Source organism: Amia ocellicauda, chromosome 3 (assembly GCF_036373705.1).
Source record: "Amia ocellicauda isolate fAmiCal2 chromosome 3, fAmiCal2.hap1, whole genome shotgun sequence".
NCBI lineage: Eukaryota > Metazoa > Chordata > Actinopteri > Amiiformes > Amiidae > Amia > Amia ocellicauda.
The window spans coordinates 14,203,911-14,230,742 of record NC_089852.1 but is presented as its reverse complement, the minus strand read 5'-3'; the positions used below and the strand labels follow the sequence as shown (position 1 = coordinate 14,230,742).

At 37.5% G+C, this 26,832-nt stretch overlaps 1 protein-coding gene across 1 annotated transcript in view; it reads right to left on the bottom strand.

Moving 5' to 3' along the window:
• grm7 (glutamate metabotropic receptor 7) overlaps positions 1 to 26,832 on the bottom strand; it is a 240,999-nt gene that overhangs the window by 66,053 nt on the left and 148,114 nt on the right. Inside the window, exons 5-6 of the mRNA XM_066698280.1 lie at positions 25,180 to 25,317; positions 6,217 to 6,417 (exon numbers count right to left, since the gene is read on the bottom strand). Coding sequence (XP_066554377.1) covers positions 6,217 to 6,417; positions 25,180 to 25,317 — 339 coding nt within the window. The remainder of the gene's footprint in view (positions 1 to 6,216; positions 6,418 to 25,179; positions 25,318 to 26,832) is intronic.

Sequence of the window (26,832 nt, the reverse complement as noted above, 5' to 3'; positions counted from 1 at the left end):
ACTTCTAATAAGAAAAACAAATGTTTTTGAAATCCTGCTTTATACTATCAATCAGGGACTCTGTATATTAAGATAAAATCTGGTCACACTGACATGTCATAATGTTCAGTTATATTAGCCTGTGTTTCATTCTCCAGTGTTGCAGTTGGGTCATGGAGCCCAGAGGAGGTCGGAATGGTCTGAAAACCCAAATTATACGATATCTCTCTCTCTCAAATTCAAATTCAAAACAAGCTTTATTGGCATGATATGTTTACACACAAGTATTGCCAAAGCAATTGGGTACATTGAAATTATATACAATAACATTAAGAACTTGTAATAAAATTAAAATTGTGTTATTTACATATATTTTACATGGTTAATGTGCTGTGTTACTCTCTGTCTCTCCCTCTCTAAAATACAGCTTATTGTAATCCCTACTGACATAAATGTATTTTGTATAGTGACTTAAGCATATTGATAATTTGAAAATTGAAGCTCATAAAACACCCACAGGCCCTGGGTTTCACAGACATTTGTGTTATCACAACAGTAGAAAGACACTTGAAAATGAAAATCTTGCTCGATTCAAAATCATTCACAAGATGTATCAGTTTAACACCAACGGGGACTATTGGACTATCTGCCTTTTGTAAGCAGTATATGTGCTGTTGTGATTGTTCTTATATTTAGTCCACAGACTGAAAGTAGGGGAGAGAAAACAAGGAAACTTAATTAGCCATTGTATTAAAGGTTTGATATTGTGTAAGTGTAATTGCCATAATAACATACATGTATTTTGTATAGTGATATTGATAATTTGAAAATTGAAGCTCATAAAACACCTACATATCAGAATAAGTTCAGTTAACTAGTTCCTTGGGGGGTTCTTGCTGACAATGACCTCTGAATACACATCTGACACACATGGACTAATGTGTTATTTAGGCACATTTTTAATGCTTCCAATCTTGCTTTGAAAAGACCACCAGCTAACATCTAAAACACATACTGCCATTTGTGACTAGGATTTCCTTTAAATATTAAATTAACTTCCAATTTCCGGACCTTTGATTATTTTTATTATTTTTTTAAAACTTCTGTCAGTTTAAAATCACTGATACAGCATGTTTGTGAAGAAGGCACTTTACCATGCAATTGATTAGGAAGAGATCTTACAAACCTTTAAATACCTATAATGCTTGATAAAAAGGCTGTAGTTGCTTTGATGTTCCAAAGCTTAATGTCTGTCCATCAGGTTAATATCCAGCATATTGTCTTGACAGGTATAACAATGATTCCTATAATATCATAATAACTTGTGTTAGTGATGCCCAGACATGAAATACCCTATAGCATAATGTGTAGTAACATTTCACAAGCTTTTAAGAAACAGGACCTTGGCTAGTCATTGATAATAGAGAGATTTTCTGAACCAACCAAGCATTGTGTTAATCCCATCAAACACTGCATCTTAAAGACAAGCTCAAAAATAGAACAAAAGTTTGTCTACAAATGTAATTAGCACTGATGTAACATTATGTATTAAAATGCTTTGTTAACATATAAATAAATCTCATGATTACTGTACATACCCCTGATAGATAGATAGATAAAGCAATGAAATCATTGATATCTAACAGACATCCAAAAACATGTTTCTCTTTAAACTCAAGATCAAAAAAATATGCTATCATCTACTATCACAGTAATACATTTAAGCTTGTATATAGGATTTTATGAAAGGAGTTAAATTAACAAACATACAAGTCCCAATAGTATGAGCATGTCTACGCATCTCGGTAACGTTGAAAAGTCTATGCATTTAATACGATGGCAGGGGATGCATAGCAGGAGAGCAATCTAGAAAAAAACTACTTCCAGAAAATCTGAACGTAAATTCAATTTACTTCTTGCTTTAAGATTTGATGATTGAACCTTTTGAAGATGAGTCAAAAAATCATCCTAAGGCATACTGTGGACTGAACTAGCAAAAGCTTACACCGATCAGCCATAACATTATGACCACTGACAGGTGATGTGAATAACACTGATAATCTCGTTATCATGGCACCTGTCAGTGGGTGGGATACATTAGGCAGCAAGTAAACATTTTGTCCTCAAAGTTGATGTGTTAGAAGCAGGAAAAATGGGCAAGGGTAAGGATCTGAGCGACTTTGACAAGGGCCAAATTGTGATGGCATCTCCAAAACTGCAGCTCTTGTGGGGTGTTCCCGGTCTGCAGTGGTCAGTACCTATGTAAAGTGGTCCAAGGAAGGAAAAGCGGTGAACCGGTGACAGGGTCATGGGCGGCCAAGGCTCATTGATGCACGTGGGGAGCAAAGGCTGGCCCATGTGGTCTGATACAAAACAGATGAGCTACTGTAGCTCAAATTGCTGAAAAAGTGAATGCTGGTTCTGATAGAAAGGTGTCAGAACACACAGCGCATCGCAGTTTGTTGCGTATGGGGCTGAGTAGCCACAGACCAGTCAGGGTGCCCATGCTGACCCCTGTCCACTGCCGAAAGCGCCTACAATGGACATGTGAGCATCAGAACTGGACCACGGAGCAATGGAAGAAGGTGGCCTGGTCTGATGAATCACGAGTTCAAGGTGTTGACTTGGCCTCCAAATTCCCCAAGATCTCAATCCAATCGAGCATCTGTGGGATGCGCTGGACAAACAAGTCCGATCCATGGAGGCCCCACCTCGCAACTTACAGGACTTAAAGGATCTGCTGCTAATGTCTTGGTGCCAGATACCACAGCACACCTTCAGAGGTCTAGTGGAGTCCATGCCTCGACAGGTCAGGGCTGTTTTGGTGCCAAAAGGGGGACCTACACAATATTAGGCAGGTGGTCATTACAGGTGTAATTGCTTGTGCATTGTCATTACCATGTTGATACTTACTGTATATAGTAAGTTCAGGTAGACATTTGCCTTTAAAAATAAAATAAAAATTGAATGTATGATTATACTTTGTTACGTTAATATCCAAAGATATGCCACCCTTTGCCTCAGTCATTCCTACGATTCACGTAAAACTTCAGTGTTTGGTTTCAGTATTCACTTCTCCTGCTTTCCATATTGTGTCATTAGATTATTTTAAATAATCATTTATTTTTTATAAATCATTTATAGTTTCCCTAGAATGACCCTATAAAAGGAAGAAATAAAAGCAACAACATTGGAAATGAAGTCGATAAATCAAAGGAAAGTGAGATATCAGTCAAATAACGCATGCACACAGTGACATGTTATTTGCCGAGTTCATTGTCCATCGGGTATCACAATGGAAAAAGAAATGAGCAGCACAGCTTCTGACTAATTATTCCAAATGAGCGTCAGATGAACAGACAGCATGAGTGCTGTAGCTTCAATTTAGCAATGCAAGAATAGGCTTGAGCCCCATTTTGGATATACAACAAACTCACTGCTCCTTTTCTAACACACCCCTTTCCTCTCCAGCCCACAGCTTACATTATTGCTTCTCATTCCACAGAACCATAAAGGGGGGAAAAGGATCTTACAATTCTTGCAATGCTAAATTTCCCATTCCTATAATGATTATGAATATCAAAGGGTGTATCAGGCCAGTCAATTGATTCAGCTCCTTGGTTTCCTACATAGAGAATCTGACAACCACAACAGGAACAGCTACCACAAAAATATAATATGGAGGGGTACGCTATGATCTTTGCATCTCTGGGGACCCTCAATGGGACTGAGGACATAGGAGGTGCACAGAATTGACATACTTATTTGCTTTAGCTTCTAGAATCTAATCCTGTAGCAGATAATGTGTCCTCTATTAGAAATCCCTGTGTATCGGATTTTTGACTGAAAGGTCTCCTGTCATCGTCTTTGCAGGTTCTGTCATTGTTTGCTGACATGGGAAAAAGCCTAGCTGTACAATCTGTCCCACAACCACCTCCTCAAGTGACTGCAGCATTATCACAGAGAGAACCACTCATCCTGGCACTTTTCTACTTTGACTCCTTATTCAAATGTTTGGCCGAGAGGTTTAGCACTCCTATAGGTCAAAAGAAGTAGGTGGGCACTTGACACATGAATCGGGTTTCTTTTCTGCAGCAGAGGTTATGCCAGAGCAACAGTTACAGTGTTGGCTTCCATAATTTACAACAATCAAACTTTCGATTTGCGTAATAATGACATCACTTGGGCTTACCTCAGTGAACATTGACATTTTTCACATCCATGAAAGACATCGTTCAGAGGAATGAGAAACTGGGGAAGACTTATGCTTATGCTTAATGCTTATTACTCAAGTGTGTTGTTTGTTTTCCACTGGATACTAATTTGATGGTGTGTATAAAAACACAACATATAAAACAGGTTTTTGTAAGATGAGTACAGCTTATGTTAGTTTTGCCATTTTGTAACTTCATCAGTGGAGGTTCTGATTTCTGTCGTGAATCCATTTTCCATCAGATGTCTACAGGCTGCTAGATTGCAATGTATTCTGTGCTGCTGCCCATTCACTCACCCCTTGCTATGCATTGCATTTGACACATCCTTTGCTACAATATGACTTTTCAATAAAATGGCTGCCCTTTTGAATTATTTTCACTAGAAAGTCAGTGCATAACCAATTAGTTTTATTGTTTTTGCTTTTTAAACCACTGACATATTGTTCTGGACTTACCATACAGCAGAACGCTAAATAAAAGTCACTGTACATGTTGTTTGCCCTCCTAAAGCTATACATACAGTAAATCTGTTCAGCACCCAATCTTGAGCCAGCCCCCAGATAATGTACTGCACATGGAAAACTGCAAGTAATAAGAGCCAGTTCAAAAGACTGACATTTTTGCACAGGGTTGCTCTCTTGTTTGGCCTTGGCTGCTGCTCTGAATTCAGTACTGACAGACAACAGGGCTGCAATCCATTGTGAGACCCAGAACAGGGAAACAGAAAAGTGTTGTTGTGAGCAGCCACTGCCACATGTCATTGCCCACATGAAAGCAGCAATTCAGTTGCAGCAGGTTAGGAGTCTGCGGAAGACCACACAAGAGTTCAGAGCTAGTTTATTCCATTAATTTCAAAGGCAATTGTTTGATTTTCTTCTTTTGCTTTTCCTTCTCCATTGACCTATACCTCAAATGAGCATGTAAATTCCAGCCCTCGGCAAAGAATCCTACTCGAGTTGCAAAGTGAAATTTGGGACATTTAATCACTGCTCTTTTATGCTGTGAATATTGTCTTACGGGCTCTGTATGGCTTTAATAGTGAGACGCATTTAGAGCTTTCTAAATCGGATTGTCTGGATTTTTGCAAGATATATTTAAAAGCTGGAATAGCTCACTACTTGGTACTCTTTCATTTGCTGATATCCAACTGTGAGTGAAGGAGCTCTGTTTCTGCAGCTCAGTTTGTTCACTATACTGCATGACAGCAGGCCTGTGTGAAGGCTTCTATTATTCTGCCTCCAAACTCCTGCAAAAGAGGCCCGGAAGGTGGATGTCTGTTGTGAGTTTTAAAAGCTTGGGAGTGAGAGGTGAAAATGCTTTTAAAGGAAAAGAAGAAAAAACACAAACTCATGCCCACCCACGTCTTTCTCAACATATCCTAGAATACAGTAGAGAATATTAGTATCTACAGAATGTAAAATTCTAATCATACAGGTCAGGTAGAGGTATTTGGCAGCCTGCCAATCAGTAATCAATCCTGTTTTCTATTTAGTTATTTTTTTATATATTTTTTTTTACTCCCCAGGCTTATCTGATAAGAACATTATCTGACATTATTTTAAATAGACTTTCACTCCATTTCAGACTTCCTGATGCTTGGTTCCACTTTATGGCAATGAGAGTTTCATTCTGGGCTTTTCTTGGTCAATTAAATTCATGTAAGGCCTCATAAAACTTCCCTCGTGCAAATGCATTGTTCACACAGCACTCGCAGGGAGTCTGATTGTTGGAGCCCCTTCTGAATATCACATTGACAAGTTACATTTCGCTCAGGGGAGTGTCCTATATCCTAACTGCTAGGTGTGTGCCAGGTGAACAAATTAGTTTGCCCATGGGGCACAGACTGAACAAGGCTGCTAATAATAACACATTGTCTCACTGAAACAGATCGAGCAGAGAGTCTAAACTGTGGGTTATTTGGAAACGCAACGGAGAAGCACTATTGCTTCGCTATAGTTTAGTGTGGTTTTTATTTCCCCCAGAAGACACTTCAAGCCACCCTCTCCACCCCCTCTGGACTTACCATTAAAACTGACATTGCGGATGTATTTGAGCAGTTTCTTCCCTCCGGCCACCTCCATATCCGGACACACTCCCGAGTACTCTGGGCAGAGGTCCTTTTGCATGTTGTGAAGAGCGTGGGCCATGGCGTAGACAGCATCAATCACAAACTGAACCTTCCCCTCCTGCTCGTACTTGGAATCCTGCCCGATCCGCTCTTGGCCTGGAGAGGGAAGAGAGCGGTGGTGCTGATTAGTGAAGGTGACATCCAGATGCAGCACAAGACACACAGCAGGACAGAGAGCTTTCTTTCATAGTCACACATATATGGAATGAATGACCAAAAAAAAGAATATCTGTTGTGTTTGCCGCAGTCTTACAAAACCACTCCATAATTTAGGAGCTATTCAAAAGAAATCCCTTTATGTGTATCATGTATCACAATACATCCCTTGTGAGTCAGGGATACATATTGTAACATCTCTATCCATTAGCACCCATTAAAAACGGCAAGGAGCCATGTTATTGATATCACATTGTATACGTTCCACTTTACGAAAAGTGTAATAGCAACTTTCATAATGTATTAAATGAAAGACAAAATGCCATGAGAGCACTTTATCATCTCTTACTTTTTTAATCATTGTTATTATTTTAATTCAGCTGTGATTGAAGTGGCTACTTTAGGATGATCCATTAAAGAATGCATGCATATGTGTATTCATTTTTAGCTGAATTAAACATTTTAAGTCTTGATAGCAACCCTTTAAATTAAAATAATGTATCACAAGGGCTGCTCCAAATGTTTCTAGTCTCAAGGTTAATAAAATATTGCCACTGGATCTCCTGTTTTTACTTTAGCAATAGGAACAAAAAGCTAGTAAAAATGATAAAAATGTGAACAGTGATTATTAAAATAATAACAATCATAATAATAATAATATTAAATGGGACACAATAATGTTAACTGCTCTGGCCTTAATCATTCTTAATCTCTAGTGGTTCAATTTGTTGATCGGCTTTCAATGGATTAATTTCTGCATCCTGGCCACTTACTGAGAGGAATTGGAAAAGCTTTAGAGGTCCCCAGATGAGTATTGCTTCCTCACTGCGCTGGGCAGGAGCCCAACGGTGGGAAATACCCTGATGAGTTCAGTGGGAACGACCGCTTCATTGAGGACTAATGTGGTGAGTCACAGTCAACAGTAGCCCATTGCATTTCAATCACTACCAAAAACAAAATTAGATATCTTGGGTCTTCATGCACTGAATACAAATATAACATTATTAACACAAATAGGCCTGGTTGTATCCCTTATATGTATGTATTTATGTTTATTACCAGAAAGATTAATGTCTTGTTTCGGAACTCGATGGTTCATTAATTTTAAAACTTAACACCATCACCATCATTATCATTAACCATTATTGTGTACTCGCTGCTTGACATAAACCTCCACTGTCTTCCTACACAACAGCATGTTCCTATCAATCACCCAGCCAGGCCACTGTAGAAGTCACTGTAAAAAAGAGTGTCTCTGTGGTTCTGAGTGTAAATGCCATAAAGACATTTTTAAACCCCACAGACATATCTCTTTGGGTGGGTTACACTCAAACAGGACTTCTTTGGTCATGTCGTGGACGAATCTTGATATTTCCATCATGAATTGTTCTATTATTATTCTGATCAAATTAAATACCCGACTTGCACCTAAAAAAAAGGCCAAAAGGAATCTGGCACATTGTAAAAGTTTCAGGATATTTAAATTATTATTATTTTTTAATTCAAACTGGGGACAACACATGAAATAGTGAACTGATTATATCAGTTACAAGGCCACATAGCCTACAGATATGCAAAGAGTTATTTAGTACATTAAAGTAAATTGGATTTCCACATCTCATAGTTGCTACTGTAGATACCCATCAACAATTGCCAGCCATTCGTCTGTCTTACAGCAGTTTTAATGGTTACAATAGTGTTGCAACACTTTAAATCGGTGTGTTCTTGCTTTAATGGTCTACTTGGATGCATAAATACTTTTTAACCACATTCAAATTGTGATATAACACAACTTATACTTCCGTCTTATTTTTTTTCTGCCTTATTAGCACATCAGTAAAATTCCAGTCTCTCTTGTAGAGGCCGTGTTTATAGATCTTTCTGTGAGAATCTTAGGAGTGCTATGTTTTTGCTGTTGTTCAGATGCTAGTACTTCACAAAGCTAGATATCAGTTAAAATATGAGATCTAGAAATATTTTCAAAGAAAGGGTTGTGTAACTCATTTCTTTACTGTTGGTTGATCCTTTATTAATATTAGTCCAAATGGCTTTGATCTTGCAGAGCCATATTGTTCCAGTCCTTAACCAATATACAATAATAAAGTAGCAATGTTCTCGACTTTTTTTCTTTCAATAAAGAAGTTCATAATATGAGTAATCCTGGACCAATCAGCAAGAAACTGAAAACCTACCACTTTTACAGTGAGTGTGAGGAAGCTTATTTTTTCACCACTACAAATTCAAAATGTTTATGTCTGATCTGCCATTCAAGCGTAGCTCTTGCCAAGAAGGGAAATGTTGAGAGGCATTTTAAAACTTCACAAGAAGTATGACGATGACTTTACAGGTAAAAGTGAACTTTGAAAGAAAAAAGTGAAAGAATTGAAGTCTCAAATAGTTGCCCAAAAATTGATCTATACAAGACCCAGCTCAAAATCAAAGACAGCCACGATCGTAGCATTCTGGGTGAGTCACATACTCGCAAAACACAAGAAATCATTTCAGGATGGGGAAATTGTAAAATGAGCCTTTTTAGAGGCAGCAGAGTCATTGTTTGAAGACTTAAAATCAGAAATAATTTCCACTATTAAGGATGTTCAGCTTTTCTAGAAATACTGTTATACGGCGCTGTGAAATGATGGGTGAGGATGTGGGATGTTCTTTTCTCTTCAATTTGACGTAACCACACACGTGATCGACACATCTCAGTTGTGCATTTTCATTAGAATGGTGTTTGAAGATTTGACTGCAAAAGAGGAATTGCTAAAAATGATATCGCTGAAAGGAAGAACTCAAGGGGAGGACATCTATCAGGCATTCAAGGACTTTATTAATAACACTCGTGTCCATAACTACAGACGGAGCACCAGCCAGGACTGGTCGTACCAATGGGTTTATTGCCTGTTGCAAAAGTAACGATGACTTTCCAGACTTCCTCAATTATCACTGCATAATCCATCAACAGGCTCAGTGTGGTAAAATGCTGAATATGAAAGATTTCATAGATATTGCAATCAAAATAGTGTGCTCAGTTCAGGCCAGAAGTCTGCAGAGGCGACTCTTCAGGTCTTACCTGGAAGAAAGTGAAGCTCAACACACAGACCTCTTGCTACACACGGATGTAAGGTGGCTTAGAAGAGGTTAATTCCTGCAGAGATTTAGGGATCTATTATCAGAAATCAAGGAGTTTCGGCCCGAAAAGATGCGGCTTACAAGCAGTTGGAAGACGGAGTGTGGCTGTTAGATTTAGCTTTTTTGACTGACTTTGTTCAGTTCAATGAGCTCAATTTTGAGCTGCAAGGAAAAGACAAAAGTATTGTTGACATGATTAGTTGCGTGACAAAATTGTTGTCCTCACAAATGCAGCGACAAGAACTAAGACATTTCAAAAATATGGTCGGAGCTCGAAAGTCAGGGAAAAACACCAGCACAAATATTGAACATTGAACAGATGCACATTATCACAGACTTTGACAGACGCTTCAAAGACTTTGCAATCCTGGAACCTGCAGCAACATTATGTGCTTTCCGTTTGCTGTGAACGTTGATGTTGATGAAATTGCAACAAAGATAGTATCAGTGTTTCACATGGAGAAATCTGCAATCGAGAGTGAAGTGAAAGGACATCGGATGAAAACTTTTGGAAGTTTATTGTGGAGGAAAAATGTCCAAATATGAGAGAAATTGCAATGTACTTGACAACATTTTGAGGATCTACTTATCTTTGCGAGTCAGCTTTTTCACACATGAAGATCATCAAGTCAAAGTACTGGTCCAATCTAACAGATGATCACCTGGACACCTGCTTGAGACTAGAAATCAGCAGCTACAACCCAGACTATTCAAAGCTTCCTGACATGTTGCAGTGCAAATCATCAAAGCAATAAGGTAAGATGTTATATTTTATTACTAAAAATAGGTGTGCTCAACAACCAATCAACTTCCAGATCTGGATTGGTTTTTGAAGTTCATTAAATAAATAAAATAATAATAATAATAAAAATATATATTTTTTTATTAATTTTTTATTAATTTATTAATTTAATGTACTTCAAAAAACAATCCAGATCTGGAAGTCTGCAATATCTATGAAATCTTTCATATTCAGCATTTTACCACACAGAGCCTGTTGATGGATTATGCAGTGATAATTTTATATATATACATTTTTCTAATAGCAAAAGAACTCTCTCGATGCGCGGTGGGGGTAGGACTTCAGTAGACAACAGTAGCTCCAATGTAACTAAAGTCTGGGCACCCCTGCACTATAGTATTGAATACATGCATGGGAAATCTATCTTATGTATATATGATTGTGATAGCCATTGCATTAAAATACGGTACTTGTAAAATGCCGTTGAAAATCATCAATTTTATGGGATATAACATCTGTATTTTTCGTATTACTTTCTGAAATGCTTAAAAAAAAATACTAACATAAAATAAAATAGCTATAATTCAAATTTAAAATAACATCAAAATCCTTGTGTCTGGTTTCACAGAGCAGTTGATTAACACTAGGATAATATAACATTGAGTAGTCCATAACTAATGCTAACTTGGGTCTATGAAACCCAACAAACAAACAAAGCATACATATATGTTAGTTAGTATCACACTCTAGCATGTTATAGGCTAATGCAATTTCTACTGTGAGCTTTTAAAACAGAGTCCTAACCTTTCTTGTCTCCTACATCTGTACAAGAGATTCAGCAGACAAATTAACAGGGGGAACCAGGTTAATTGTCCTGTTAAATGTGTCATTGACCAATTATAGTCTCTGCAGGTGTCTCTTATCTTTGCACGGAGTTCCGGCCAATGACAGCAGAATGCAATTATTCAGCCACAAGCTCATGTTCTATCACTTTGTTCACATCACAGTTATGGTGAATGGCCCCTGATCTCTTGGTATTTGTATGTGAGTAAATTACATGTAAGCATATTTTCCCAAAATAGTTGAACAACACAAAAAGATGGACATAACATTATTAATGTTTATCCTTAGTGTAAATTGGCGATTCACTTGTGATAGATTTAACATTAAAAGCCTATGCAAATATATCTATTAAGCTTATTAAATGTCTGTGAGATTGTTGGCAACAGTAAATGCAAAGCATTATCACCCTTAAAACTAATGTTACAAACAATCCAGGAATCAGGACTTCTATTTATCTAAGATTAGCAAAATGGTATAAGCTTTATGAAGTTGATACATTTCGTAATTGTATTCTCTATTATATGTTTATTTAACTTGTAGTTGTAGATCATATATTTAATTCAATTAGATCTTATCTGCTTGCTTCAAAGCTAATAACATGTACACATAGACAAATATTGATATTAATATACAAAAATAAACAGCATTTACAAAATTATTAGTAAATAAAAATGTAACTGTTTACAACTGATTTCCAATGAAGCTATCTATCTGTCCTCTAAATGTCCACATGGTAGAATATGTTGCAAACAATTATTTTAATCTAACACCATTACTCAATTCCAAAATTTACCATTTAAACACTACCCAGTTAATACATATTCATGTGAAAATACATCACATTATTTAAATATCAAAACATAATTATGGGATATTTAAAAAAAATATCAAACACACCGATAATCCATAACATTATGATCACTGATAGGTGAAGTGAATAACACTGATAATCTCGTTATCATGGCACCTGTCAGTGGGTGAGATATATTAGGCAGCAAGTGAACATTTTGTCCTCAAAGTTGATGTGTTAGAAGCAGGAAAAATGGGCAAGCGTAAGGATCTGAGCGACTTTGACAAGGGCCAAATTGTGATGGCTAGACGACTGGGTCAGAGCATCTCCAAAACTGCAGCTCTTGTGGGGTGTTCCCGGTCTGCAGTGGTCAGTACCTATCAAAAGTGGCCCAAGGAAGGAAAAGCGGTGAACCGGCGACAGGGTCATGGGCGGCCAAGGCTCATTGATGCACGTGGGGAGCAAAGGCTGGCCCATGTGGTCCGATCCAACAGACAAGCTACTGTAGCTCAAATTGCTGAAAAAGTGAATGCTGGTTCTGATAGAAAGGTGTCAGAACACACAGTGCATTGCAGTTTGTTGCGTATGGGGCTGCGTAGCCACAGACCAGTCAGGGTGCCCATGCTGACCCCTGTCCACTGCCGAAAGCGCCTACAATGGGCACGTGAGCATCAGAATTGAACCAATGGAGCAAGGTGGCCTGGTCTGATGAATCACGAGTTCAAGGTGTTGACTTGGCCTCCAAATTCCCCAGATCTCAATCCAATCGAGCTTCTGTGGGATGTGCTGGACAAACAAGTCCGATCCATGGAGGCCCCACCTCGCAACTTACAAGACTTAAAAGGTCTGCTGCTAACATCTTGGTGCCAGATACCACAGCACACCGTCAGAGGTCTAGTGGAGTCCATACCTCGACGGGTCAGGGCTGTTTTGGCGTCAAAAGGGGGACCTACACAATATTAGGCAGGTGGTCATAATGTTATGTTATATGTAATTTTATCGGTGTGTATGTCAAGCTTCATTTGAATATGGTATTACTTAACCGTGTATATCTTATAACAATGTTATAACATGTTGATACAACTTTTCTTGGTTTGTAGTGTAGCGTTATGATGGGTTATTTTGATAAGAGCATTTTAGCTCTGAGCTGAAGCACTGATCCAAAGAAGACCTCTCCCCCCAAAGTTATCAGATTTCCTTAGAGCGTGGGACTGGTTTGCATCAAAATAACAGTCTGGGAGGATGGCACCGAGAATAGGCCAAATAGTTTGGAATCCTGCAGTGAAATGTCTGGGGAAGGGGACCTGTAGGTAATAAAAACTCTTTGAAATGGACCAGAGCTGAAATCCAGACACAGAGTTACGAACCCGGGCCATCGGCATTTCCAAAAGATGGCATGGATTGACATCAGTCATAAATCAAGCCCCCCTCCAATAGGACACTGGGGGCTGAAACCGAAATCCAATCTCAAAAACTCAAGAACCAATCACCTATTGATCTGACAGACGTATAAAGAACAACACACGGTCTCTCTCTCTCTCTCTCTCTCTCTCTCTCTCTCTCACCTGAACCAGAAACTCGCTGCCACAGCTCAACCTGTAGCTCTGTTGCACGAACCGGAACCAGAAACCAACCAAGTCTTTGCCGGCAACAGAAGAGTTAAACTGGGAGAAGGAGATTGAGCCGTACGAAGAATTCTTTTAAAAGGATTTTATTAAATAAAGAACTTTACAGACTGCGCTGCCCGCCTGTGCCCACCTGATCAGTGGAGTTTTACAGCTGGACAATTGACTAAGTCGACTGTATACGAAAGTGTTCAGTCATTTAAATAGCTATTTGAGTCTTAAGAAACTTGACCCTTGGAACGAACAGGGCCCTGCTTTCCTCAAAGACTTTGTCTTCAAGTTACTACGGTGGAACCCTGCTTACAAAGAAGATTTTGTGCACAAACTTGGAGCCTTCAAACCAGTGGAAAATCTGTTTGGAAAAGAGACTACTTTTGCGAAACCCCAACTTCCAGGTGCATCGACTGAGTGGAAGTTCTTGGCAAAGCCGAACCGGACTGCCTTTGTTCCAAACCACACGGACCTCGTGCCGTGTGATGTTATCTGAGCCCGAAGCCAGAGAGGCCTCTCTGCGACGAAGTTCAGATAAGTTTAACAGTTTGGAGTTTGTGATTCATGACATTTGAGAAATCAATTAGAAATGTTGATCTGTGATTCATAACTCTAGAATGTGTAATATCATTTAGTTTTCTTAAATATAAATGTGTGTTGCATTAAACTGTTTTGTTGATAATTTTAGAAATAAAATCTGTCAACGCCGAGAAATATCTTCTCATTCCTGTTTAACTGTTTAGTCTAAAATTGACACAAGTTAATAGACACCAGATTATAGGTGGCCCTGCCTATCATTAATCATTGAATAATAATCAGTTAAGGGAAATTGTGGTAACAAGTAATGATAGGATCTGTCTCGGCACCTAAACGTAAATGAGACTGATATATATATATATAACGAGAAGTTACCTGACATAAATACTAACCTGCGTAGTTATTTAATGTCTAACTAATTTGACAATTTATATCTTTGGAATTGGTGTCTGCGTACAATTATTACAGAAATTGAGTTCTACAAGATTCCAGGATTCATGATAAGGTGATACTATAAATTCACTTCTTTAATTGAAATGTATAAGTGTACCTTATGCTACAGTAGTTACTTAGCAATTTCATATTGCTTTTGTATTAACGGCATTTACTAAGGGTTACAATAGTGTATACTGTAGTATGTAACAGAGTATACTGCTCTGGAACAAATTAAGAGACCACTGGAAAATGATCAGTTTCTCTGGTTTTACTATTTATAGGTAGGTCAAAATGTATTTGGGAAAAATTATTTTTTTTGTTTTATTCTATAAACTACTGACATTTCTCCCAAATTCCAAATAAAAATATGAATGGAATGGAATGGCTGCCATACATGTAGAGATGCTAATTTAAGAAAAATTTGCAGTGGTCTCTTAATTTATTCCAGAGCTGTATTACACCTATTGCAAGTTTGTTCATGATTTCTACTAGCAATTAACAGCAAAAACGATAATGTATGTAAGTATATGCATCACCTAACTGTAAACTATGATCATATAAAATAACAATTAATTAATAACAAAATCAATGAGTATATTAATGTGGATGTATTTCCTAACTGTTAACAAAGAATGATACACTAAAATAAAGCATGTATGTATGTTTTATCGTATTACAAGGAGTGCCCATACTGTGTGTGGGAACTCAAACAACTCATCTTAAAATCCCCTGACTATGTTAAAATTGCAGCTCCTTTCTGAACTCTTTGCAGAGCTCTGATTTTGAAAGTGCTGATTCCACTGTTGTACATGTCACATGAGATGGGATCTTGTCAGAAGACCTTACAGCCTTAGCAATCCTGACACACGAAGAAGTCTGTCAAAAGAAAGTCTCCACTCAGGGAAAAATAAAAGTACTCCCTTTACAACTAATATAGCATTAGAAATATGAGCAGCCAATTTTAAATTGGTCAGATAAAAGTCAAGAACCTGGTAGACATGCAATAAATTCATTAAAAAAAAAAAAAAAAAAAAAAAGGATCCAACAAGGATCACTCATAACAAAACTATATTGCTGTCAATTCCAGATTCCCTTTTTCAGGCGCATTCCTTTTTTTTTTTTTTAATTCCCCATTGTTTTAAAATTATTTTTTTGCCATTGAGAGCATAGGTGCTACTGGAATTGGAATTGAATTGAAAAACGAATTACAAATGGAAAAACTGGAATTGGCCCCTACCACAAATCCAAAACTACACAAGTAATGGCTTTGATTGCATTTAAAATATACTGCAAGTAAAGAAGTGATGGTAGGCATCACTGCACTGGACAAAAAAAAAAAAAAAAAAAACATTTGGGACTAAACTATCTCAGTGACAATATTAGACAACTAAATGGAGATTTTTAGTTATAACGCAGCATTAACTGGTTTTAATTAGCACCTTTGGTCTCCGTGCTCCAGGAGCCTGTCATTCCCCCGGTGATTGCATCGTTCTGCACAGGGGTATGTCCATAATTACTCTATTAGATTAGGGTTTATATAATTAAATTTGTACATTGAATCACACAGGAATGAACAATCTTAATGGATATATGCTGTGCAAGCATTGTCTAACAGCACCTAAGTATAGAGAGACTAATACTCTTGAACATATAATCATTTTGCTCCTTGTACTCACAACTCCCTTTACAAGTATTAAAGAAAAACAGTCAACATTCTGGTGGCTGAAATGTGAAAGATTAAGTGACCTACCAACAAACGTTGGTTAGGAATAAAGATGTCTTACAATGTCCATACTTCATTCACCTTGCAGTTGGAAAACTGTACATACCCTTCCAGTCAAAGAAGGTGTGCAACGCATTTCAGATTTTATGAGAATTTTTATGAGTGTGATCCATGAGCTGATGTTATCTGCACGGGTCAGTAGATCCATGCAAGGCAGGCTGATAAACATCCCTCTAATACACACCTCCTCCATGTGAAATTTCAATAACAAGCCTGCTGGATTCTGGGATTTATCTCACTGTGGGTTACTGCAGTCCTTCACTGTAATCATCACACGCAAGCATGTACACTGATAGGATAATGCGGTCCACTTACTTTTTTGTGAAAAAGGTACGGCATTCTTTGCACTTCAGATCATTACAGAGAAGGCTTTGTTTGCTTAAATAGAACTACAGGGGACACATCAAGTAAATCAAAAAGATATTACAGTATTTCTGACTGACTCTGGATTCTGAGTAGACAACAGTGATAGAAGAATCTGCAATATACCCCCTTATTGGTTAATAAAGGGTCAGGGGAAATATATACAGACTTGCAGATTGTGCAATACCTGATGTTCTACACGCTGAATAATTATGACAGACTTGAAACCAAACTTCATTGTCTTTAGTACAGTATAATCAGTATAATAGATTATACTGGATATATATATATATATATATATATATATATATATATATATATATATATATATATATTACAAAAACAAAGTATGTAGGGTAACACTTTACAATAAGTCTCCCTAGTTACAGTGTATTTATATAGTAGGTACTCAGTAACTACATCTAGTTACTCATAAGTACAGTGTACTTAATGTGTAAAAAGTGAGCCATGCTGGTATAGCTCAAAATGTAGCCTCCCGGTGGGCATCCTTACCAGACATTTGTGTACGTACATATACTGTTACTCATGTTTACACTCATTGTAATTATGCATTATTATATTGTTATTATAACTACAGATGTAGTTACTGAGTACCTACAATGTAAATACATTGTAACTAGGGAGACTTTATTGTAAAGCGTTACCTTCTATAGATTATATATGTGCTGAAGATGCAGTCAGATTCAAGACATGTTCTGAGAGAACAGTGTTTAAAATCAGTTAGAGTTTATTCTCTCTGAATAAGTTTTGACCCAGTTACTTTTTTATGTTCTGCTTCCTATAAAAAATAATGTTTTGCCTATTAAAAACAGCAGGGTGCATAAATAATTTAAACCAAGTAAGAAAAACTGTGATCCGGGCTGCAGGCAAACACCTGATTTTCTCTGTAAGGAACCAGCTACGGGACTGCCTCCAATAGAAGTTCTAAACAAGCAACCCGTCTGTGAGCTACTGTCTGCTTGTTTCCTACATTCGTCAGATCTCCACAATTTGCAGTAGACTCCTGCATTTTGTATTACACTGCCTTCTTTGTAAGTACATCAAAATAGCTAAAGTTTTACACAATAAAATAAAAACCCAACCATTCCTCTTCCACACCCTGAAACTGCTTAATGTATTTCTCCATTCTCTATGAACAAGGATGCAACTTCCCCCTATTGGGAGATTAATGGACCAGTAAGTGAGTAAGAGAATACTTTCCACAATGGGACTGCCAGCCAAGGCCGCTTGTTGGTAGGTACTCTAATTCTTGTTTATATTATGCCATCAACAGTGTAGACAACAAAGTACACAAGCACTGATTTTTTTCTCTCTTGGTGGCATCGTGGGATGTGTATACTTTCTCTTGGCCATTGCATTTATTAGATCAGCAGGCACTGACATTTTGGGTTATTGTCTTTTTGGGTGGTGTTGGGTATATAATCAGGAGGTTTGACATGATGTCACAGCTTACAAATGACAGGGATTTTGGGATGAGAGAAGAATTATTAATTTCATTAACTGGAGAGAAGATTAAAAAGTGGTATGACTTATCTGCAAAGCAAGATGATTTCATTGAAGGAAAGCAGCTTATCTATGTGTTTTTAGGAAGAAACTGATATATAATACATGATTGGGTGAAACTAAGCAAATATTCTGGTAACAACAAAATAAGAAATTTGCCTCTTTCGGCCCTGTAGTGTAACAGTGAAGCTTGTCACTGGCATTATCATCACTTGCTATTATTCCTACACTTGTCAATGGGAATATAAGTGATCAACATGCATGTGAAACAAATATAAATATACCCTGTAATTATGATGAATAGATGGATGTGGGAAGATTGGCAGAATCTGAATGGGCTCAAAAGCAGGATATATCTATCTATCTATATCTATAGATATAGATATATACATACATATATATATATATATATATATATACATACATATATATATATATACATATATATATATATATATATATATACACATATATATATATATATATATACATATATATATATATATATATATATATATATACATATATATATATATATATATATATACATACATATATACATATATTTCACCAAGAACAGATCTCTTCCCACACAGTTTCTAACCATTTTACAGATCACCAAGGTTAGATGTCACCTTCTCAAAGACAACTGAAAATTGAAATGAAAGCAAATCAGACAGAAATATGTCCACCATGGAATTGAATAAGCCATACGGTACAAATGCTAACTGCAATTGTTTTAGATTCTACTCCAGCAGCCAGACAATTTGCTATTGAAGCTCTCCAGATATCCTGGGGATTTTATGCCCGGTCTTTATATAACACATACTGTTTTTCTCGAGGTACATTTTTTTGGTGTGCTTTGGTACATGTTTTGAGGACTATTGTGTGAAAGATTAGTAAAGGTTGGTAAATTTCTGTCAGAGTCTTTTATTCTAAGATATCTAGCATAGTGTTTGAAAGAGAAATGTACAGGATTTAGTCTGTCTTATCAAAAATCATGTATGAGTTTTTAAAAGCCAATCATAGGTAATCAGCAGGATTTCATGACTGGATACATAATAGCTGCAACTTTTTTATTATTAAAATGTTTCAGCAACATGAACTTCCTTCTAAAAAAAAATGGTAATATTAAGGAAAGAAACAAGGACAATCTTCTTTTATTTTGTAATAATGGTAAACCAATTTCTATAAATGCTTGGTTTAGTCTGGTAGACACACAAGATGGACAGAAATGTGTTTGTAAAAATGGACACTGATTGCTGGCTACCACTTGGTAAATAAATAAATGGTAAAATACAAACCTTTTTTTAATAAATTCAATTTTTTCTTTCAAGCAGATGACTTAAAAGAAAAAAAAACATACATCACAATATTATTATTCCTCCTGCACAGAATTTGAATTCCCAGAAATATTAACTGCCTTCATAAGTAGACTCCTTCTTGGTTTGCCCAGAAAGAGATTATACTTGTTTGAGATTATGTTTGAATAGTTACCCCAGTCACATGAAACTATTTTAAAATACGAAGCCTCTGAGCACAAGAAATAATGTTCATACTGTATCTCATTAAGTAGTGACTGATAAGAGGGAGCAGGGGATGGCTGGAGTGCTCAGCTGCACCATTTCCTCTGACATTTGGCATAGGCCCAGTACGTCTTCCCCTGAATTGTAACCTGAAAGGAAGTTCAATTTGGTTGCAGATAGCCGAGACTAAATCACAGTGGAGACTCTGGGAATGGAGAGACAAGATGGGAGGAATGATAATCCACTCCATTATCTCATTACACGGGGAGGAACATCATTCCAATCGGATAAGTGAAACATGGGGCAATGGCTCCAATAAATACTGTTTCATTATGTCTCGTTAGGCAGGATGAGCAAAGCAAATAACTGGAAAATATGAAATAGTACCAGACTGTAAAGACTGTGTGGCACCAACATATTGCCTTTCCCACATTGGTAAATTTACCATTTTCCAGGGTACATTTGTATAAGGGTTACTCTGTGTGTCTAATATTTCTAGCTCCCCATACTATCCAGAAAGCATGGTATCATTCGGAGGGAAAAGGCATATGCTCCACTTCTCGTCATTTACCGTCCCTTGATGCTTTCAAATTGGAGTCATTCGGGTCTCATCTGGAGGCACAGAGGACTGTTGCATGAGGACTTGAGCATACAGACAGTGTAGCTCAGCTGTGGTTGCGGCACTTTTTCTCTCATTGTCTCTATAAGCTGTTACCATGCGTCACTTTTGACATTCAGCAAGAAATCAGGTGAACAGCAATGACACTCATCTTGATCACAGGCAACAAGTTGTGATTTTTTTAAATGAAGAGCTTTTACCTATGCAAAACGTTCCACTACATTCAGTATAACAAAAAGGCACCAGTTCCATTAGAATAAGTACATAGAGAGCTGCAGAGTGTCTCATTGCTTTGGGCACTTTTGTTAGGATCAGAAGTTGATGTGTATTGACATTTATTTATTTATAGGTGTAATGTCAACTTGACAACCAGCACTTACCAGAATACCTTCAGCAAGTAGCTTATATTTAAGTACAGTTCTCTTTATCTCTTCATTGACAAATATATATTTTTTAATGAAATGTGAACAATCCTTGACCTTAAACAGCTGTCCTCAGCATTTGCAGAATAAGCAACAGAAAAAGAGATGGAATGGAGTGGTTTGCCGTGGATTCGATACACAGGATTACCTTCTGCTGAACTGTTTAAATATGAATTGATTGCAGGGGTATAATTACATTACCCAGGCATATCCTTGCTCATTTATGAAAGTATTTATGTATTTATTGATTTATTAATTAGTATTATCTTTTTCATTGAAAATCTGTCTATTCATCCTGAGTATCTTTTACTTCCAGAGCCTGTGACTGAAGTCTTATTCAGTTGTATAGGTCTAGAATAAAATAATATTAACAACAACAATGCTAAACATTGAATTGAGAGAGATGTTTACATTGAGATCCTGAATCAACACCTATATGCATTGCTCTGATTCTCAACGGTCCTGTTCAGACTCTGTAATGTTTTATAGTGTTTTTCATCATGCTTTCTGTAAGAGGAATCTTCTATATATGACTTATTGTACTTCCCCTTTTAGCAGTGTGCTGCTAAAAGTATTATTTGGACTGATTTAACAGCAGTAACACTAGGAATAGCTTTCCGATGTTTTTGACATTTGATAAAAATCTGGTAAAAACAGGTTGATTATATAGTCACTCTTCTCTTTTTGCAGTTTCACTGTGTCTGAATGGTTAACACCAGACTATTTCTGTCTCACCACTGTGCAGCTTTAATTAAAAGATGCTAGTGGGCTGCATTTGTCAGTGTTGCTGTATGTCTGATTAGAGTTTCCAAAACCAAGCAAGTGATGTCAATCATTAAAATCCCAACAGGGATCACAGTCTTCATATTTTAATTGAAAGCCATTGCTGAACTACGGAAAGTTACTGTGCCTGTAGAAATAGTATAACAGTAAAATGTATGGTACATTAGTATTTGTGGATTTAAAACTTTGTGGCCTCAAATTCTCTCTGAAACTGTGTCACTTTAGAGAGCTGAAGAATGGTCTAAATTAAAACTTTATTGGGAACAGCTGTTAACAGCACCTGCATTTTCTCATGTCCTATATGATTCCCTATTTCCCATTCCTGTATTTAGGTTATTTGGCGTTTTAGATACTTATATTAGTGCAGATTTACAGGTCCACCAAAGACATTTGAAAAGCTGATTTCTGGACAGTTGGAGTTTAAGAATATATATATATAGGCCTACAGGTTTAACAAAAATGTGTACTTTCATATTGGTGGTGGGCTACCATGGTCTTTTATTTTCCACATATCTCTCACAAACAGTTGGATTAAACTCTGGAGGTAATGCAGGGATTAATATCTGTCTGATAAGCACAAAAAAACTAAAACAAAAATCCTACCATACAGATATCACAGGATTAAGTAAAACGCTCACAGCATACACATCCCTTAGCTTTGAAAAAACTGTAATATAGCCACAATCATAAACAACATTTCATAAACACATTTCTCTGTCATACTGGCCTAGTTTTCATGATACGTGTGTGGGCCCTTTTTTGTTTGCTATCTCTTATCCCTCTCTATACTTAAAAAATGAAGAAATAAGTAAACAGATTTAAACACAAAAACAATCATGCAAACTGTATGATATCTTGGTGAGATGCATGTTGCCAGGAGCAAAATGGTTCCTTTAAGCATACAGCAGCATTCCACTGCTTCTCCTAAAGACTTCTGTTCTCCACTATTCAAGAAATCTAACCATTCCCAACAACAGCATCCAGGTGTGCAGTGTGACAGTGTGTAGGTCTTCCCTGTCAGCCAAGGCTGTCGTGGAATTCAGCTTGACACCTGCCCACCTTCTTCCCATCTATGATCATGGCCGGAATAAACTGAGTCTTTCCCTTCCATGGCAGGCTATTTTTAATTAGCCACGGGGGATCACATGAATGCTGTTCTAGGCACCAAATGCTGCCAGCTCTCATTGACCAGCTCATCCCAGTAATTCGCTAGCAGCCTGTGGCTACCTTTTCTTCGGTGAACTAATGCACTGGACTAATAATGTTTTCTGAAGAACAGAAGTGGTCTTGTATGCGATCTGTAAAATGTGAGAAATGCTGGATGTTTCCAGGGGTTGACAAATGCAGAGAAAAGATTGAGATTAATTTGTGTGGCTTTTCTTTTTGCAGTAAGAGGATTTTTAGTCAAGGTGAGGCCTCTGAGTAATGCCACTGCAGAGAAAGGGAAGGTGTATTGGAGCTGGCAGGCCTTGAATGTTGCAGTTATCTGAGTAGGACTGTGTTCCATTGAAAGTCCATCAAAATGTCGGTCAATCAAAATACATTTTCAAAATAAGTAACTGACAGAAACCGAGGCCTTAAAGAGATCCCAAAAAAAACAAATCAGTTGAACACATACACATGGTCCCCCTAGAGCTCCCTCCTGGCTGTCACTTTTATTTAAATTTAACCACAGAGCTACTTCAGTGCACTCATTAAGAACACTTTCAAGATATTTAATCCTGTCCAATATTTATCTGAGCATAACTGGGTTACCATTGTAGCTTTGCTTTTGCTCCAGAGAGCAGCATCACATCTTTTATCATGAACTGTAAAGAAATATATCTGGCAATGCCATCCCAGGATAACACAGAAGTGGAAGATCAGCATAATTAGGAAGACGACGAGTTTACGTTTGTCTTTGGTTTACCCATGTTGACACACAAACGCACGCTGCATCAACAGAACACGAATATGCAGAAAGCTCCCTCGCCTGATCTTTCTATCCCCTTAACCCTGCCCTTCTGGAAATGTATTAACAAAAATATTGTCTTTCTTCAAAATGAGAAAAAAAACTTTAGTTATACATGTTCACCAACAAGCCTAGACTTTTAAGGCTGGAATTTACAACAAATATTAAAGGCAAAAAAAATAAAACTAATCCATTTACAGTTTTTTTTTTTTTTTTTTATAAATACAGATACACTGTTTTTCACAATTGCAGTTTACAATCCTTTTAGAAAAGCTGGCACATTTCAGGTAGAGATCTGAAGAAGTATAAATTGTTAAAGCTTTGTTTTTGCTATAATTCAAGTTACTTACACAGTATACCTCAATGTATAACCAATAGCAGTTGGATTTGACTTCAGACAAAATCATTGCTTCCCACCTACACGTTGTTGAATGACTAGACTGCTGCATTTATCCAAATTTAAAGTTTTTATTTCATAGAGTAAAGCAGAAGTATATGAATGTAGAGGAGCCTGACGCTAACCCTGTTTGGGAGGCACTCAAACCTGAAAGGCAGGAAGTGTGTGGGGCAGTACCACTGGTGCTGAGAGAGACCACACTCAGAAAGCATGATGGAGGCCAGAGCCAAATCAAAATCAAAAATCAAAACAAAAATCTAAAGGAATGGATGCAGTTTCAGTGGTTCAATCCATTTGGTCAATGGATGCAGGTCAACACGTTTAAATCCCACAAAGAACAAGACGTGCCGAATGTATATTATAATGTTTTTCTTATTCATGTCATTTAGTTTAGATTTGCTTTTGGTTTGTTTGTTTTTGTTAATCTTGTTAAGCTGGAATGCCTCATTTACTATTCAATCACATTGACTAAAACGTCTCATCAATCACTAACTATATTGCATTTCATTGTCGAAACAGGCATATGTGAAATCTCTGCTGAAAGAACAGAAAAAAAAGACATGAAAAAAGCAACAGGCTGCCTTCTTCCTCTCGTCTTTCGTTTCAAGATATCACCTTGTCATTGTCATCAAATGTGGGGTGAAGGATTGCTGCAGACAATCTTCCTTTCTTATCATGTAATAAAATCAAAGACTTCAAAGTAAAAGATCTAACCACTTACTTAGTGCATTCTAGTGCAATCCCCATTCTTCTGAAAAAGGGGATTGTGAAAAAGCCTTGGCTTGCATGTCAAATTAACTGAATTTCATCAAAGATATGGCAAGCTAACATAATTCAGAATAAAACCCGGACAGAGGCTTCTGTATGTCTTGACATCTTTGTCTAAGCCATGGTAAGAATTGCGTAAGTATGTTACATTTATAAACGCATTATAACCTGGAATATATCAACAAAAGTCATTAACAGACATAACTGTCATTAAGACTGTAGAAATGGATGTCTCCTGGTGATCAATTAAATGTTTGAAACGAAAATTAGCTTGCATATATAAAACCTATTGTAAACAGATGATTTATACATGTATACATTTACATTTGAGTGTTAGAAAAAACTATTTCCTGTTTGTATTCACCCCTATGTCCTGTTAGCACTACCTCTGTTCTTTAGAGGCACACATGACGACAATACAAATTAATGAATGGCTGTTGACGTTAGGATCCAGATGGCAGAAAGAGTTACCTGTGCATTTCCGGCTGGTGTCTTCTTTCTTCGAGGAGCTCATCAGCTTGCAGTTGAAGTTCTCCTCCCAGTACTCGGCAAACCACACATTCCTGCGGTTGTTCTCCAGCGTTCGAGAGGTGAAGTAAGCATCAAATCCTGCAAACAGAAAGCCAGATTAATGGAGTGGATCTAGAAATCAGTTTGTCAGTATCCTGTCATTGACTCTGGTGGAGGTAGATTGCTCTGAAAGAAATCTCTGGAAAGCAAATCTAAGCAAGAAACAAACTAAAAGGATTCCAAATCTTCCCAGTCTCTAATTGTATTGAATTGCAGGCTGATGAAATCTTGCACAGAACATTGCTAAAGGTTTGATGAAGCCAACTCATCAGCTGATCAAAGTAGTGCCCCTCATTTGGCCTCACAAATAAGCAGATATTGATTGTAAAAATGCAGACTATGGTACATAATACAAACACGACACAGCTGGGAAAGTGAAACAACAGTGATTAAGAAGTCCAGAAAAAGTATAGTGTGTAAGTTTTTCAATTGATTATTTTGTAACTGTACTTGTTTGAAAAAAAAATGACAAAACAGATGGGCAGCTAGCATATACATACAATGTCTAGAGGAAGTATTCACCCCCTTGGACTTTTTCACATTTACTGTGTGTGTATGTATGTGTATATATACACTCACCTAAAGGATTATTAGGAACACCATACTAATACTGTGTTTGACCCCCTTTCACCTTCAGAACTGCCTTAATTCTACGTGGCATTGATTCAACAAGGTGCTGAAAGCATTCTTTAGAAATGTTGGCCCATATTGATAGGATAGCATCTTGCAGTTGATGGAGATTTGTGGGATGCACATCCAGGGCACGAAGCTCCCGTTCCACCACATCCCAAAGATGCTCTATTGGGTTGAGATCTGGTGACTGTGGGGGCCAGTTTAGTACAGTGAACTCATTGTCATGTTCAAGAAACCAATTTGAAATGATTCGACCTTTGTGACATGGTGCATTATCCTGCTGGAAGTAGCCATCAGAGGATGGGTACATGGTGGTCATAAAGGGATGGACATGGTCAGAAACAATGCTCAGGTAGGCCGTGGCATTTAAACGATGCCCGATTGGCACTAAGGGGCCTAAAGTGTGCCAAGAAAACATCCCCCACACCATTACACCACCACCACCAGCCTGCACAGTGGTAACAAGGCATGATGGATCCATGTTCTCATTCTGTTTACGCCAAATTCTGACTCTACCATCTGAATGTCTCAACAGAAATCGAGACTCATCAGACCAGGCAACATTTTTCCAGTCTTCAACTGTCCAATTTTGGTGAGCTTGTGCAAATTGTAGCCTCTTTTTCCTATTTGTAGTGGAGATGAGTGGTACCCGGTGGGGTCTTCTGCTGTTGTAGCCCATCCGCCTCAAGGTTGTACGTGTTGTGGCTTCACAAATGCTTTGCTGCATACCTCGGTTGTAACGAGTGGTTATTTCAGTCAAAGTTGCTCTTCTATCAGCTTGAATCAGTCGGCCCATTCTCCTCTGACCTCTAGCATCAACAAGGCATTTTCGCCCCCACAGGACTGCCGCATACTGGATGTTTTTCCCTTTTCACACCATTCTTTGTAAACCCTAGAAATGGTTGTGCGTGAAAATCCCAG